The sequence below is a fragment of the Telmatherina bonti genome (genome assembly GCF_933228915.1).
Source record: "Telmatherina bonti genome assembly, chromosome: 15".
NCBI classification, from domain to species: domain Eukaryota; kingdom Metazoa; phylum Chordata; class Actinopteri; order Atheriniformes; family Telmatherinidae; genus Telmatherina; species Telmatherina bonti.
In genome coordinates this window covers 24,564,381-24,583,371 of record NC_136613.1, presented here as the reverse complement: position 1 = coordinate 24,583,371, position 18,991 = coordinate 24,564,381, and the positions used below count along the sequence as shown (strand labels likewise).

Here is an 18,991-nt window from a genome sequence, read left to right as displayed (position 1 = left end):
ATGGATGCATAACATTAAAACATCAAACCCTTAATTCATTCATTCATCCTCATTCATTCATTTTCTGAACCGCTTAATCCAATTCAGGGTCGCGGGGAAGCTGGAGCCTATCCCAGCCAGCTTTGGGCGACAGGCAGGGTACACCCTGGACAGCTCGCCAGTCCATCGCAGGGCCACACAGAGAGACGAACAACCACTCACGCTCACACTCACTCCTATGACCAATTAACCTAACATGCATGTCTTTGGACAGTGGGAGGAAGCCGGAGTACCCGAAGAGAACCCACGCATACACGGGGAAAACATGCAAACTCCACACAGAAAGGCCACTGACCCCTCCCCAGCCGAAGATCGAACCAGTGACCTTCTTGCTGTGAGGCCACAGTGCTAACCACTGATTTTTGCTTGGATATTTTTTTTCCTCACGCTCACAAAGACATTATTGTCAAAGTGACTTAGACTTAACGTTGACAATATCTGTAATTCGAATGAGACAGAACAGTAAAAATATTTAAAGTCACACTTTTATCAAATCAACATTTTAAATCATGTTAACAATTGATGTTAGCATTATAAGTAGATGGTGGTTTTATAGGACATGACTGTTGAACTTCCCGACCGAACAGTCAGTGTGACGCTTCTAAGGGTTTCATTTCAGTACAGCTACACCATCGCTGACACTATTTGTCAAAACTAACTAAATAAATAAAAATAAATCATTCACTATGTTCAGGAGTTACAACTTCCGCATAACATGCCATATATTCAGAAAAATCTATTTTAAGCTAACAAACATGTAGCATTGTATTTGACTTAACTGACTTGAGTAGAAGTTAAAAACGTTATTGTCAGAAATAAACAGTTTTGGTTTCAGTTCACAGACTTTTCTGTGATGTTTCTCGGTTTCCTTTTAGCTCATATGACGTAGGAGAAAAAAAAAAACCAAAAAAACTTGGTTCCATATAAAAAGTTTAGACAGCACTGTAACATATTTATTTAATAACTTGACCTGTCAAATGCCTCTGAACAGCTGATCAGAAGCTAAGTTAACCCACAGCTGTTGTGTGTCTGTCTGCTAATGTGACTGCAGGTCTTGGGGCTTGTGGCTTGTTGAAAGTGATATGCACATGGTAATGGATGTAACTCAGGGACACTGATGTTATGAAATGTTATGGAAAAGCATCAGAAGGACATTTGCAAATAAAACCGACAAGATTAGTCGTCACCAGTGGAGTGGAAAAGAGTGGCTTTGGTAACTTCTCTTATAAATGCAGTTCATACTGAGTTTTGATGGACCGCCTCTTTGGGCAGGTTTGTTGTGGTACTTTTCAGATTTTTTGTTTCAAAGATATGAGAAATACAGAGGATTACATGAAACTGGATCCTGAAAAGGCAGAGAAATAACATGGAAATTTAACCAGGCTTTCAAAAATCTTTTGGGCAAAATTACTTTAAACTCAAACTACAGTCAACACCCATAACATTAATCTGTTCTGTACTGTGACATTTTGTTAGATTGTCTGCTAAACTTGAAATGAATCGAGAGACGGAGCTTTACGTACGTTCTCTTTATTCTCGAAAAAACTTGTATCCTACCTTTTTTTTATAGCCAAACCACATGCCCTCCTCACGTGACCACACTAACGTGATGACGCAAAACCTCTGCGCCATCTTACGACCACCACTAATAACTGGCACAGTCTGATGGCTTGATCTGAACATTACATGTACTAATATTAAAAAATAATAGATTTAAAAAACAAACTAAAAACTAATTTATATTTGCAATCCAATAAAGACATCTGGGTAGCTAAATATGTCTCACAAATGAAAGTCTATAAATGCTTTTTTTTTTAACTTGTAATGCTGTATTGAACCCAACATGTCTCAAAAGGATGTAAAACAAAAATACATACTGATGATGCCTCACAACATATAAAGGTTTTGTGCTTGTAATGCACTGTAACACCGACACCAACTCACAAAAAATATGAGAAGACAAGCTGATGATGATGTGACAAAACATACTGCATGTTGCACAAGAATTATCTTAATTATTGTATGTTAAGTGATTTAAGAACCTGTAAAATTATACAATACTCACAGATAGGTGTGGGAAAATCGAATTGAGAAATTGAACATCAGGATTTTTTTTGCTTCACAATTTTAAAATCAATTTTTTTGTTAAAAAATTTGATAAGCAAAAATAATCCATTATAAAATTTTTGTCATTTTTTATTGTTTTTATTGATCTTTTTAGTTGTCTTCTTGGGCATTATAGCAGCAGAATGGCGGTCTGGCTACTGGGTTGTTTTTTCCTAATTGACGAGAAAAATGACGAGCAAAAAAAGAAAAAGTTTTGTACACATTTTTTTTTGTTTTTAATCTACAAAAATCAGCAACATCGAAAAATTGTGAGAATCGCAATTTAAATCGAATCGCACCCAAAAAATTGGAATTGAATCCAATCAAGACAAAAGCATATCCCTACTATCAGAAAGTTTGTTCGGTTTTAATAATCACTTGTTTTTTAAAGTGATGATAAAACACTAAATTCAGTCATTTCATTTCCTCCAACAAAAGAAAATGGACCATTGTCCACTGTCTGGAAAACGGTACTCAGAGGAAATGATGCTGGTTTATTATCAAACTTTATTTGTAATGGTTAAAAATTTTCCTCAGTGTTGTGTGTATATTGTCTACTCTTTTGCAAAGATGTTGATTTGATGACTTTTGTTTGAGACAAGCAAAAAAACCAAAACAAAACAGTGTTTTATCAGAGGGCACAGTGGGGAAATCTCACATATACTTGCATTAATCCAGAGTAGGTTGGATAAAAGTGATGTAAGTGATTGAAAAGAAGTCTTGTGAGAGGACAAACTTGGGTTTAAACAGCTGTTAGTGAAATATGTCATGAAATGTAAAAATAAATCCAGTGTCTATCTGACGTTCCTGCCAACATTTCCAAATTTCCTGAGTCAACTTGAAACAACCTTTATTGACTTGATGCCAGTAAAATCTCTCTCATGAGATACTCATGATCATTATCTGCTAACAACTTATCTATTCATTTTCAGCTTTTATGTTGCTCAATCTGTCCCAGTGAGGGGAAATTTGCGCGGTTGACAAGATGATGTTGAGATAATCGCAGAAAGCACCTTGCGTGACTGCCTTTCTAATTAGGATTCTGTCTCTGGCTTTAGGCCCTGATTTATATTTTTCTACTGTTCTCCCCGCTGCCCCTTTTGTAACGGATGTATCCATAATCTGACATCGGGGAATGCAGTGATTTATAGTTTTAGAGTGAGTTCATTTCGGAATGCTTGCGGGAGGCACCTGCATCTGCAAACCATTTGCATCAGATGGAGGCAAGTGAGAATTATTGAGAGAGTGAAAAAGGTGGTAAAAAGCTCCTGGCCAGCTTTGGCATACATGACCTTTAAATAAATGAGGAATGTCAACTATTTTTGTGCATTAGTTTATTGTTTTTACGGGTGAATTGGAATTTCACAATTTCCAACTGTGCGATATGGAGCGCCGACATTACTTGATAACAGCGTTTATATTAGAGGCAGTTCTATGTATAATGTCATACTGTAGGAGAAGTTGAAAAGACACATTACTCTATAAACTTGACAAAATTTCCATTGCAAAGGATCTGATTATGCTTTAAGCTTCATGGGTGGATTGTGGAACCTGTATCAGAAGACAATTCACTCCTCTTATCAGCCAAAAAGGTTCACAACAAATAAAAATAAACACACACTTACGAGTACAGGCCATGGAGGCGGGATCTCCTTCAGCTCGAAAGTAGTTTTTCTCACATCCACAGTGCAGCGACCCCTCATGGTGAGAGTAGCTATGAGGCGGACACTTGGAACACTCCATGTTGCCGAGGGTAGATTTGTAGAAGCCTGCCCTGCACACTGGAAACAAAAGAACACAGACAGGTGAGCATGATGCTGCACTGGTGCATGGGCAGCTATAGAACAGCTGCATTTTGCTTCACAGCATCTACAACAATAGAAAGTGAGAAATGAAAGATGGGTAGCGTTTAATGCAGTCTCACTGTCACACACACACACATACACGCTTCAACAAAGCGCTGGAAAAAAGAATGAATGTAAATCGGCTGTAAATGTAACAGGAATCCATTGACTGGTGGTAAAACAATAATTCTCTGAAATGTCTTTGTCTCCATTTCCTTCTATCTCCAGCTCTCACACGGCACAACATGAATAATGCAAATTGTCCCCTCAGATAAAAGGGATGCTCTCTTTAAATATCTGTGGTATTAAATCTGCACTCAGCAGCTCTTTTAACTCCTACTCAACACAAATCTGTTGCAATCTGTGCAAGTAGGGTGACACTCTACCACTGTATGTTGCATATGTAATTAAAAAGTATGTCTGTTGGAAGGAAGATCAAGGCAAGAGGAGGTGGAGATGAAAAGAAAAAAATGTTTAGTTTTTTTTTCTTTTTGGGTTGAAATCCTTTCCTCACCTATTTAGTTCCACTTTAGATCTTTTTTTCTCTCCTCTTTCCATCTGTTTAAGGTTGAACTCCCATCATTGAGATTCAGTGTTGGGCAATTAAGCCTACAAAATCCCTGTCTATGATAATCAAGCCCCTTTAGAGTCCGATTAAGAACCCTGAACTTCCAAGTTAGAGTGATGTATTTCTATCGAACTGAAATGTGCTTAATTTTGTAGGAAGAATTTTTTTTTATTGTGCATTCAAGACCATGCAAAATCTTTCAGTCATTCAGACGCGTCGTGTCAAACTCCTAGAATTATATTGCATTAATAAATGAGATGCAGCCAACGCTGATTGGAGCTGAAAGACTTTTATTAAAATGCAAACATGACTCTGTAAGGGTAACGCAACACTGTTGCACACATACTCGGACGAACAAGCATGCTTTCCTCCGCACGCGCACACACACACCCTCACATGCGATTAGAGAAATGACTAGCAGCCGTAGCAGCGAGCCAGCAGAATGTGTGGGCTCAGCAGAACAGGCCCGACAGATCCCAGTGGTAGACAGCACACTTCTGCAAAACCAACACTGCTGATTCTGCTGCCGTATCCATCACTGACACGGCCACACCGAGGTCCCTGCGCTGCACTAAATACTCCACTGTCTACAACATGTGTGTGTGTGTGTGTGTGTGTGAAGGTGCGGCTGAATGCATGCTTCAGTGTGTGAGAGCATTAGAATGTGGAGCAGGTTTAAATAGCTCTGTATGATCGTACTGACAGAACTGGCGACCGCAACACTTGCTGACACACGCAAAGCACCACCCTGATTGGAGGACGCAGCAGGAAATTAGATCTGACAACAAGCAAACCCCAGCCAATCAGGTACCGGAGGCAGTAAAGTCGCTGCTGCTGGAATGTATCAGAGATTACACATGCAAAAATTAAAACGCCAGTGAAAGATATGGATTTCCAATCGATCCCTAAAACCATTTGCAACCTTTGACAGAACATTCTTCCTCTAAATAACACAGAAGAAAGATGCTTTCACTGTATTCACTGAACCGTTGAAGCACTGGATGCAAATCCAGCAAGATCTGCTTCTGTTTCCATCCAGTTTTCAAAGTTTCACTTCAGATCATGTCCATCCAAGACGACCAAACATGCTCTCACACACAGATGTCGTATATTTATGGGACTGTTATCAGCTGAAAATAAATAACTATTTTCCTGATATAAATGTTTCTGGATAATAGAGCATTTGTACTCCACTCTTGGATCCTCAATGGTAGAACAGTTTAGACCATTAAAACATGGGTGTCCCTTTTCAGTCTCCATGAATTTCTTGAAGACCCTTCGTTTCTGAGAACACTTCTTTTCACACGATCTCCAGCACCTTAACAACGCCTTACCAGCACCTACTTTGCACTTCTTTACTTGTCCTTCTTGCACTCTGTCCTTTAAATAGATTTAGTACTTAATGCTTACGCTTGGGGTTTCTGGATGCCCCAAAGCTTGAATGTTGTACTTCGCTTGTAGGTCACTAAGGATAAAAGCATGTAAATCCACATTTAGTCATTTATTCTCATTTTAATGACACTACCACAGGTTTGCGATGTCCTTTCAGTTAAATAATATCAATCATGTATGATGAGATTATGCGTGCGCTGTTGCAGGTCTGTAAACCACGATAACGGTACATTCAGCCTCCCTCGCTTCTCCGACTGCACTAACTTTGAAACAAACAAAGGAGCGCAGGATTGTGGAATACATAAACGATACATGCATCCTTGAAATTTCTCCAAGTAAAACACCGGGACCTTCAAAGGATCCTTGGAGACCTTTGGTGGGATTACATGATCTAACATTTCTTTCCTCGACTTTAAGAAGCAAGATCAGTGGCCTTTCCCTAAGCGACACCCTTTTGATGTCACAGAGGAGTGTGTCAGCATCTTTGAGATGATAAGAGCTGGTTAAAGAAAAACAGGAAACAAATTACATTTACATTATCAGTCTGATTATTTGCAAGTTCCCATTCAAGCGACAGAAAGATAGAGATCCCTCGGCTTGTTACAGAAGCAGTATTCCTTCTCAAATGAAAAACCAAAAGGGAACCAGACCTTGTTGAATAAACTGCTGACAGCTCAACACAATGGGAAAATAGCCTAATTTCCACATGGACGTTGAAAATATAAATGGACTTCTCGATGAGAAACACAGTCACAAAAACTTACCACATACAGAAAACATAGCATAAACTCTGAATGTACTGTGAAAGTTAATAACCAAAGCTGTATTTACGGTATGAGATTTTCAGTGACAGTGTAGTGATATGTTGTATTTTCGTGACCACAACCCTATAACTATTTTTATAAGTGCTGGAAAAGGATAATAACGGTCTTGTTTCTTCTCTGTGTGTCTGCCAAACGGAGAAAAAGCAGCTCTGACAGGCACTGATGGTAAAATCAGATTTGGCTCGCAGGAGGTTAACTCTTCATCTTGAGGAGAACTGAGACGTGTTGAGCTGACATCAGTGTGTGCAGGGGCCTGAGCGGACAGTAACACACAATTTCCAGTAGTGTGTGTGTGTGTGTGTGTGTGTGTGTCTTCAGCATCAGAGAATGTGTAATGAATTAAAAGATGGTTGTATGGAAGTATTTGTGTTGTAATGAGGTAAGAGAAATGTTGATATGCTCTTCCATTGATAACTCATGATTTTCAAATCATGCTAGTCCATTTTCACACACAAAAACATTATTTGTGGTTACAGTTGTTGCAAATACGCACGCTCACAGGGGTATAACATAATGTCTTGTTACTCTTTACACAGTGACAGCTGTAATACAATCGCTTCACTCATACGTCCAGATCTGTAAACATGTACTGTAGAGCTTCTGCAGTCACATGATATGGAAGTTGTAAAATAATTGGGGCTGCAATTTGTTCGATCAATAGTCCGGGTCACAGGACACCCTCATCAATAATTAACAACACTGTTGGATGCTTTAGTCCTCACATGGACTTTCTCGTTTTGTGTCTTGTAACCAGTGGCCCAATCTAAAGCAAAATCCTTTCACATTTCATGTTTGTTGCTTTATTTGAAGTACAGTGTGTTTTTAACATTGCTTTGACTTCAGCAAATGTGCATATGTGCATAAGTCTGCACCGTGCTTACTAGAAGTCTGTCTTATATTCCATAAAATACACCTGAAAAGCTTTGGAGACTGTGTTTCTGCTATGACCGTTCACTTTCTTGATAAGATCTCATGACAAGACATGACAGGTTTTATTAGGAGAACCTGTAATTATTGGTACAGTGTGAGTAACGTCAGCATTTTAGCTCTCACGCGATTCTTGTCCAATTGACCCCTGACCTCTCCAGTTACGAGAAAATTGACTGATGTCATGTAGGGAAAGTACCTCTGCCCTTGATCCCCCTCGTTCTGTCTGCCTGATCCAAAGCTTCGGCCTTGGTCTCCGTCTCCTTCACACACACACACACACACACAGACGTTCAGTCTCACTGCAACCTGAGCCAAAGCAAAACACCAGCCCAACAACAGAGTTCCTGTTTCCATACCTCCTCCGCCTCTTTTCTCTTTTACCCTGACAGGATTGCAATGACTTTCACTCCCTCTCTCCTCCTCTTCCATCTCCACCTCCCCCCTCATCCTTCCCTCCCTTTTCCATTTCTTTTCTGAGGGTTTTGCCTTTCTTTATGTTGCTCCATCCTCCTCTCCTTAATTAGAACAGCTCTCTTTGAAATGGAAAACTTATTTACTTTGACAGCTCAGGCTTTTGGCTCAGTCTTATCCGGAGCTACTTGTAATGTTACTGGAAACATGGCAACAGTAAACATCTTGCCCCCTGCCTTGAAATTCTCCTTGGGGCCAACCAGCAACAAGTTACAGAAATCTGAAAAAAAAAGGTCGTTTTTTGTTCTAACTGAGGTTCATTTTTGTGGGAATTTTTCTGTCTTATCATGATGTGCTTGAATGTTATTGTACAAAATAATGAGAAAACCCATAAAAAGCAGGCATAATTACATTCTTGTAAAAATGACATAATGATCTTATTCAAACCACATAAATAAAAGAAATAGTATTATTTGCCGAAAGAATATTGGACATCAGCAATGATTCAGATAAATTACCGTCTCATTCATGTTGTCGAACAGTCAAAACAGTTACAAGCTCACACACCCTGAAGAAAACTTAAATGACAAAGACTAATTCCTGTTGACGTTACTCTGTACAAAAAGAGACACAGACATCCATTATGCTGAATTACATTCAATTTATTTGAAGCTAATGTGTTGCTAACCCAATAAAATGAATATATTTTTTTTGTCAGAAGTATAAATGAAACCAATAATCATAGTTGTTAGCTTGTGTCTCGGGGCAAATTGCTTTGCATTCCATCTCTTTTACATTCAATTATTGTGTCATATGCCATGATAATCACACTGGAGACGTATCAGTGTAAATCTCTATGTCAGTAGTAAGTGAAGCAGACCAACATGCTCGTGCCGACCAGTCTTAGAAGATAAATTATTCTGTGTATATGGAAAGAATCTCTGGAGCCTGAATCCATCACTGGGAGAACACATTAAATGTCCAAACTAAACTAAACTCAGCTTTGGTAAACATCATAAGAGCCACTAAAGCTAATGAAAATATACCATAACAAAGGATTATAAGGGACTTCCAACCTTCAAGGGCATAATTGTTGATTATTGTACTGTGGTTGTTTTAGTCTTGTGTTGGCAAAGCATGAGCTTAAAATGGAAAACACTAACAGTTTCACAAGGATCACGGCCTGTAAAATCTGCATTCATTTCTAGTCATGGTGCCCTCTACTGCCTGCAGATAAATCTTGTTTTAGCATTGATATGCTCCTTCTTAGTAGTAAACTCTCATGTTTGGTCAGGAAATTCTAAAACAATGTAAGTTTTTAATTGCAAAAGAGAGCACAGTTTTCAACAAACTGGCCTTCCTACATGATGAATTTTGAAAAGAATTAATGTCTTTAAATGGTTTTGATGATTTGGATTTCAAAATTTTGACAAAGAAAACTTGGAGACATGTTTTAAAAATAAATTTAAATTTAGGAGTTGATATGACATTTTATATAAATTCCAATTTCTCATCCAAATCTGAACTAAAATAGATCAAATCTTCAGAAAATGTATCAAATCAACATGAACATTGTGATGCATTATTGTAAAATCATTGAATTATGAGTCATGAAACTGCCAATAACTGTATCTTACACACACTGCACATGTTTAACCAAAACGGTGCATGTTTAAAAAGAGTCATTTATATGAGAAATACCAAGTTATCTTCATTATTTCACATACTGTAGAAAAGGAAGACTTCCTCAAACAACAACCATCTAATTTCCATTCAATTTATAGGGTGCATTTCACACATCATATACTGGGACATATAATGTAACAAGCAAGGGACATCTAATGTAAAATAACAGACACAGGAAAGGAGTATGGAACTATGCTGTACAAAATCCAAATCAAACATTGGGGTCCAGACTCTAGGACCTCTATCCATGCAATGAAATGGTTTCAATGTTCCATGACCAGACACATGTAGAGATGTGACGTTGGGACGTTTGCAATTGTATTGAATTTGTTGACCATTGTACAAAAAATATCAGTTACTTTAGTTTTGTTTTTTATCAACTTTCATCAAACAAATCTATAATGGCAAGTCTCAAAGAGAAATTGAGTAAAACTGCCTCTAATGTTTAAAATGTTTCAAGTTATTATTTTTCTGCCTTTTTTCCCCAAATTCTGTTCAGTTTCCCTCGTATAACCCAGCATTACGTAGGGATATCTAACGCTTCTGCCCCTCCAGCGTTCCCAACCTAACGCTTAAATCATTTTTAACCTTGTTCATTTTTTTTCACCGCAATGACCTCATAGGCTGTGTTTTCAGCTGCAGTAGAAACGAAGCAGCTGGCTTCATGAGGTGAGCACAGGAGGATGTGATGCTAACTGCAGGCTAATGACCTGGAAAGACCTTGCTTATCAAGTCTGTTTATCTTTACACACAGAGCGATGCTTCTGCTGTCTAAATGGCCTGTTTGTGGGTGCGCATGCACACAATTTAACATCCTGTTTGCTAGCAACCATACCACATGACCATTAGTCTCTTTCTGCCTGTGTGAAAGAAAGTTTCCATGAGTAGCCTATGCGTTTAAGTGTGTGAAAGTCTGTTCTACAAATGTGCATGTGTGTGACTGCACAAACTGGTACAGTAGAGCTTAATGAAGTGATCTCATCCAACACCTATTTGCATAATAAAGCAGCGTGATGAGAAGGGTAAAAGGAACATAAAAGAAAATGATAGTCAAAAGAGGAGAAGGATGGATGAGTTGAAAGAAAAGAGGAGGAAAGACAATAAAAGGTGCCATTAATAATCATATGGCAAAAATGGAAGCCTAAAAAGTGAAATCCTTCATAGACATCATGAAAGAATAGAAGAAAAAAACATACTGCGTGTGTATTATGCTTCAAACATGCAGCTACGACACTGGAGCTGTGTAAATACCCTCCACTGTTTTTCCAAAAACAAGCCGCCTGAACCATCTGAAATGTTGTTAGAAATTAAACTAATTATTTCCAGGAAATGAAGACTGTTTTGGTGATTAATGTCATACATTCACAATGTAAGCAGTATGACCACAGTGTGCTAACAACATCATATTAGATTTTAATAGTAGGAAATATTGGCTTTCATATATCACACAAATGTGTATGATTTAAAAAAAAAAAAAAAAAAGTGGGAGCAGGGGATGTATGTGTTACAATTTCTCTGTTTCTCTTCATCTTCTTGCATACGCACAATAGCTCTCTTCAATTCAAGAGGATATTAGCAAAGTCAACACAGCCGATGCTCATTAAAATACACTGTTTACAGATGTGCTGTGGCACCCTTCGAATAAGGGGAAGGTTGAGAAGCATTAAGAAAACTAAAAGGCTTAAAATCTCACTTTTTTTGCCTAAATAATGCAGGTTTTTTTGTTTGTTTTTGTTTTTAAGTGGTGTTTGTGAAGCAGTATGTGGGCACTAGCACTAACTATCTAACAACAGATGCTATTCACCAATAAAGTTAATCTAATGCAACCTTTCGAAAAGCTAGGATAGATATTTTAATCAGATGCATTTCCATTACTAGTTCAAAGCAAGTAAAGTTCACTGCCTAGTGTTGCCAGTGGGTGGCAATGGCGGCTACGCTCCCCATAACCTTTACAAGAAACTGGTACAGCAGAAGAAGTTGCTCTCTTAACTCGAAACAAATGGCCAGGAAGCAAATAAAAAAAATGCTGCAGTGAAGATCCACATGGGAAAAAATGAAAAGGTCTTTCCTTGAGGAATCATTTAAACCTCTGGGGGTATCTGAGAATCCTTTCTGGAAAAATGTTGCTTAGTAACTCAGGTTTATCTTTCACAGTCAGGAAACAGCTGGTGAAGGACCTACATTTTTGCCAGGTCAGACAGGACTACTAAAGTTATTTTCACCTCAATGCAGAGCTTCTTGCTTTGACAAACAAACAACAGGGAAAAAAAGAGGCCTAGTAGAGTGCAAATGCATTGCATAACAAAGATGCAGTCATGTTTGGAAAGCTTGTACCTCATCAGGTGGAATATTAAAGAAAAGTGAAAGGAAACCACGCACCGGTGAAACACACCGTTTTTGTCTTTCCCTGGTCAGACATGATAATAAAAGTTGTTTCCATTCCTTCTAATGTCTACTGAGTTGTCTGTGAAACACAACATAACTATGCAAATCCAGCACTGGATACAGTTATCATTCATATTACCAAAAAAGTAATCGAAACCATCACATAGCATGCGAAAGGCAATGTTTTTTATTGGTGTGTCTTTACATCTGTCAGCAATCTCGCTTACTAAACTGACATTCATGAAATGAAAATGATGACTTCCATTTAATGTTGCAGCATAATAAGGCCCGCTCTATGTTCACTGAATTTAGAAGTCTGTCCCACATGTATAATGTATTTGTAATTCTCTTTATAATGTTTATGTTGAGGATGAGTCACTGCTCTCTCTGCTTCTATGATCCTATTGCAGATTTTCAGCAAACACAATGGAAATAATTTACACTTGATATAAAAAATAAGTTATATTTGATACAATGTAAAGAATTAGGTACAGACCTCTTTGAAGAATGACACCTGTGGGGCCTGTCCTTAAGACTAAATTAACAGATGATTGAATGGAAATAGCACTCTCATTAAAAGCATGTGTATGAATGTGTGTGTTTCCGTCTATGTGTAAGTGCAAGGCGCCGGTGAAGGACAATAAACTGGGACAAAACAGGGCAAGTACTGTACAAACCTCACACATGCAGAGGCATGGATCAACTCCCTGCTGTATCCATCAAGGATGCAATTACTGCTTCCCACACACTCCACACTCCAGAGATTAGCCAGGTCAGTAAGAATATCCAGGACATCCAGCAGCATACAAGCTGGAACACACTCACCATGCCCATGAACACACACACACACACACAAGTTCACATATTGATATGATTTAAATTTAAATGGTGTAAGATTTGAGTGTATGTGATCACTTTCAACAAACGGAAGAATCTTCATGTCTTAAAGTTTGCTGAGAAAAAAAGCTGATCACAGTGTCTTTCACAAGTGCACACACTTGCACAGCGCAAAAACCACATTTACAAATCCAACAGTCGTGTTTATGTCTGTGCATATGCAGCTACTACATAAAAAAAAAAAAAAAGAAACATTGACCTTAAACCGCCCTCTCACTTTCCACCAACACTCACACACACTACACACGCATTCACATTCCCCTGTTAGAGTCCCTGGAAACAAAGCACACAACCAGACCAGAGTTTAAATCTATTTGCTTTGCCCATCCTTTACAGCCCCATTATGTTTCTCTCTATGCGACTGATAACCGGCCATGTACACCAGATATCCTTTCACACAGAGACATTAGCTGTCGTCATCTTGGTGATTTAGTTGGCTCGACCATTGTCCCACAATCCCATGTGTGACAATAGTAGCCAGAGGCAACCGAGCCACCATTTCCATGTTAATATGGGAAAATTGATGTTGAGCCCAGACAGTTTTACATCCTTTGTTATAGGCAGTGTCACATTTACATAACCACTGTTACTGAAAATATAACTCAGTCATTAGGACGTTTTCGCAGGCACTCTGCTGTCACATTGTAAAAACAAAGATTTTAGGAGAGATGATGCAAGTTTTTCAAATGTTTTTATTTAGTTAGTTATTTAAGTAGAAATATATTCCTAAATATATAGAACAAATAAGGGATTTTTTAATGAAAACACAACTAAAGAGCTTCATAATGAATGTGTGTGTGGACAGACTGGAGTGAAAAGATTGAGATGAAAGGCAATAAAAGAGAAGAAGGGAAATGGAGGATTGGGCAGAAGAGCGCTCATCATTCCTGTTACATATATGTTTTGAAGGCTCAAGTGTGTATGTGTTTTTATTGATGTGTGTGTGTGTGTGTGTGTGTGTGTGTTGGGGCCCAGTTCCCCCTCTTCTTGAGAAGCAAGCAACAGCAGGACAATTTTATTGACCAGTGTCAGCGAGGACGCGCTCTCAACTTTAAGAGAAAATAGGTCATGCACAAGGCGGCTGGACACACACACACACACACACACACACACAGAGAGAGACTAAAGACTAAAACATGTTCAGATACAATAATGTTGGCCCACTTTACTGAGCATGCTCAGTAAGCAAGACTTTAAGACAGAAACTGGTATACATAGACACAGCCATAAGACTCCCACAAACAAACAATTCTTATTCTAAACCTCTGGACGCCTCTGTCTTTGAACATGTGGAGAAAACTACTACATACACATATATCAATGGAAACCCCTTTGAAATTCTACACAAAGACATTAGAGTTAAGCATGAGTTAAGTTCTAACTGCACCTTGTAATCCCTTCACTGTTGTAATTCAGATCAATGTGCAACCCTATGTTTTCTGACACTTAACCCCAGTTGGGGAGAGGCTGCTCTGCTTTCTTCTAAATATATGTGCAGATACTGATAAAAACCTCAAACAAATAGAAGATATCTTCTGCCATATGTTAAAAATCCCCCTCAGGCTTTGCAGCACAGAAGAAAATAACATTATAGCTTTACCTACAGTGGTACTCTCACTGGGATACGTGTGATCCATGACGGATGCTGTTGTAGACAAGAAACTAATAAATACTGACGATTAACTTTAAAGTCTTTCTTAACATTTTTATCGGGGTGTTACGACTGAATATATATCAGTCTCATTCACTCATAACAGCAACAACACCAGCAATCATTTATTCTGGCATCTGGCTTGCATTTGTTGTGATGAGAGATAACTATATCAACTATTATAAGTAACATATGATTCAAACAATTGTTTTACGTGGTACATTACTTTACTTTACTACCCTAAAAGCTTTTCTTTTTGTAATACACTCCTCCTAAGTGTATTTGCTTTAGCATAGATGAGAAAAGAGTCTTAAAGGGACTAATGTGTTTTACATCACCTTTTAGGGTAACAAAGGAAATGTAACAGCTTGCACAAACAAAACTACTAGATAATGCATGTTTTCTTCAACATTTTATATTTAACACACTCCAGGGTAACACAGCATACCAGATGACAACAGACCAAATGTTTCAGATGTATCTCATTAGTTCTCACCTTGAAACTGAACAACACAACATGAATCTCTGACAAAAGGTGGGAAGGTCACATGTATTTGTGCAGCACATGCCTAAGGTGGCTAATAGGATTCGCTTGCATGCTGCAGGGAATACAATGAGAAGCAATTTGATCAAGGTTTCATGTAACAATAATAATAAAGTTCACAGCTTGGTGCGAATGGTGCAGACGCTGGATGTGTTCTTAATTTATAAGTGCAACAAACAGAAAGTGATAGGTGTTGCTGTCAGGAGCATACCCTGCCCATTGTGTTTATAAAAAAATCACCCTGATTGAATTTAATAACCTGAATTTGTTTTGTTTGGCCAAGAGATCAAGTTCATAACAAACATGTGGTTAAAAATTACAAGCACGTTTTGTCCTACAGCTTTGGCCCTGATATGAGATTACCAGTTGACATGTTGGAGATGGAGACACAACACACTCTCAGGAAAATGTCAGAAAACAAAACCAGTTGGTTCCTCCTGTGTTTGATATTTTGTTTTTTTAGTGCATAGTAAAACAGAAAAAGGAGAGCACACAAGTTTTTTTCTGGATAAGATAATGTTCCAGTTATAAGGAAGAAAAGCGCGGTTTGCACATCTTAGGTTCTCTTTACTTGGGTTAAGTCATTTGGATTGACTAATCAAGATTAATAAAACATGATCGTCTTCCCTCAATTAATGAAATCACAAAGTATTTCTTAGAAGAAACGTTCCACTGTCCAGCTCAAACTTTGCATTTGGGAAAGTTGTTCAGTGTTGTTTCATCAACACAAAGATGGAGTAGTTGTATGGCAACTTTTTTTTTATAGGAAATCTGCAACCACATATTTTTAAGATTAAAACCTTTTTATTACCTTTGAATTTTATTTTTAATTTGTTTTTATTATTACTGTTAAATGTTAACAATCATGTCTGAAAGCAAAGTGGAATAGCACTCCCCCCTCCAACTTTCTTCCTTACGTCACTAAATAAGTCATAATGACCCAAAATCACTTGCGGTATTCCTTAGAATGAAAAAAATGTTGCAATTAGCTGAAATAAATCAAATCAAATCAAATCAAACTCTATTTGTATAGCAATTTTCAAGCATATCAAAGTGCTTAACAACATGAAAATAAAAACAGTTTCACACTTAAAAACACATGTACATACCCCCCCCCACACACAACCCAACCCTCCCCCTGACCATTAATGTCAAAATAAAAACTAACAACTTCAGGATTCTGTCTCTGTATCTGACTTGTAGGCATGTAACCTTGTTTATGCCTTGAAAATGAAGTAATTTATCATTTCTGAAAATATTTGACCATATAAAACCACAAAACATTTCAGTGTGAGACGGAACTCGAGTAAAATTATTTTAGGATATGAAAATTTCATTATTTGCCACATATTAACAACGTAGTTATTTAAAAAAAGGTAGCCATTTAAAAAGAAGCGCCAAACATCCCATTTCTTTTAGCAATTCAGTGAACTGTGTTTCCTTTTTCAAAGTATTATGTGGCTCGTGAAAATTCAGGAATCCATAACTGAATGCTTTGGTTCACGATCCAGTCGGACCTGGCATGCGGCGCGCTGCGGAAATAGCAAAACAAGGGTGTCGCCAGGCTGTGGAGACTGATGCATTCAGTGGTCGTGGTGGTGGTAAACTACTTTATGACTAAGTGTCCGTCATGTGTATGCATCTCTGTGTATTAATGTGTGTGTCAGTGTGAGTGCTGTAGGATTCCTGGGGCAGGTGTCTCAGCAGTGGTTGGGGCAAAACAGCACTAAATCACTCCTCAAATGACACACCTCTCCACGGGAGTCCACCATGTGTTGCTGCTCAGAGAGAAAACCAGAGTTCCTGTGTTCCAGAGACTGAAATAAATACATACTTCTCAGTAAATCAGCATCTTGTGATTCTGGTGACATATGCAGATAAGGAATGTATGAATATATGCTTTGCTTAGGCTGCACTGTTCTATATGTACATCTATATAGACATTTAAGTTACTGTATGTGCACATGTGTATCAGTGTGTATGTGTGTCTGTGTGTGAATGACAGACCAGCGCAGGTGAGACACAGACAGGGCCAGACATGCAGGCACGATCCAAATACACATCAAGACTCTCGCCTTACCCCCCCCCAACCCTCCCTACCTTCCTCCTCTTGGACGCCATCACCCTCAGCAGCTGCAATACACACATGTAAGGTGTGCTGCAAATCAGTGATTTAGATCCTTAATTAGCTTTTTGTTGTAATTGGTCTTTCAGGTGTCAGTGTATCACGCTGAGTATATGCTGTGCCTTACATGTAACACAAGTGTAAATGTATGCTTGAATAAAATTAAATCCGTATTATTCATCTTCTTTTGGCATGTATATGCACAGAATCACCCTGCCTGAGTAAACAACACATATTGTGCATATCATTTGCGGAGTAATGAGTCACAACTGATGACATGAAAATAGATAGTTTTCACGTAGGTCCCTTCAACACAAATGCCACAAACTAATCTTAGAACACACTCGCGCACAAATCACCAGGTGACATTAGCTCTTAAACAACATTTGAGAAACACCATGAAATCCAGCTACTTGACTGAAACAAAGGAAAAGTGAATTGTGTGAAGGCTATTGCGGATATGAGCTCCAATCGAGCAATGTGTAAATATAGAAAAAGAAAATCTGCTCTGTCACAGGTGAAATATTGCTGCAACAACTGGAAGGTTTAAAACACCACTGGGAATGTGAATCCATGCAGCACCATGGTAATGAAAGCTACATATCGCTGAAGTGTTATTTCAGCTTGCCATTAGGAAAACAATTAGTTATACTATGATGGCTTTCAGAGAAAGAAAGGAGTGATATAAATGAGGGTGTGCAAGATTGAAATATTATGAAACAGAAAAAAAATTATTCAGATCCACTAAAAATTAAACATCAAAAAACACAGAAAAAAGCATCACCTTCATATATTATATTGGGTCAGCAATAACTCAGCCGTGACCTTCTAAACCTCTCGCTCCTGTGACTTTATGCCCCAAGTGTGCAGGGAAGATGATTTTTGGTATTGGTGTGGTTTAGACACTTTGAAAAGTGCACATTCAGCGGAAATGTATTTCGAGTGCGGCACCCTGCAGAGCTAATGCTAGTGGGAGCCTGAGAAGGCCCAGCTCACAGCAGCAGTTGGATAATAAGATTTTCCTTGTCTTTTTCATACCAACGCTTCCAGGTTACATCGGAAATTCCTGCTTTGTACAAATATGGAATGTTCTGCTCTTGGTGTTACGCCCTCGTAGACCCCCATACAAACTGATCCTCTTAACACACATTCCACAAGTTGTTTACGTAACATTTATGCATCAGGTGGTGGAATAGTCAAATCTTCTAAAAAGAGTGTGTGATAATATAATGGTTAGAGTTACTGCCTTTGGGAGTTTTTGTTTTACTGAATTCTCAAACAAACAAATACAAAAGGACTGAGATGATCAACTAGTTCCAGCCTGTATACACATGTTAATAAGTGACAAATAAAAGAAAATTATGAAAAAAAAAAACATATTTTGTGCCTAGGCTCTATCATTGAATATTCCAAAATGAATGCACGTTGCACGCTGGCACAGTGGTTAGCATTGTGGCATCACAGCAAGAAGGTCACTGGTTTAATCCTTGGCTGGGGAGGGCTTCAGTCAGTGGCCTTTCTGTGTGGAGTTTGCATGTTCTCCCCGTGTATGTGTGGGTTCTCTCCAGGTACTCCAGCTTCCTCCCACT

At 38.4% G+C, this 18,991-nt stretch overlaps 1 protein-coding gene across 5 annotated transcripts in view; it reads right to left on the bottom strand.

Annotated features, from left to right (window-relative positions):
- The window catches only part of epha3 (eph receptor A3), a 112,845-nt gene that overhangs the window by 50,142 nt on the left and 43,712 nt on the right, over positions 1-18,991 (bottom strand). For all 5 annotated transcript variants that reach the window (XM_079254028.1, XM_079254029.1, XM_079254030.1 and 2 more), the window contains exon 4: positions 3,771-3,926. In XM_079254028.1, coding sequence (XP_079110154.1) covers positions 3,771-3,926 — 156 coding nt within the window. The remainder of the gene's footprint in view (positions 1-3,770; positions 3,927-18,991) is intronic.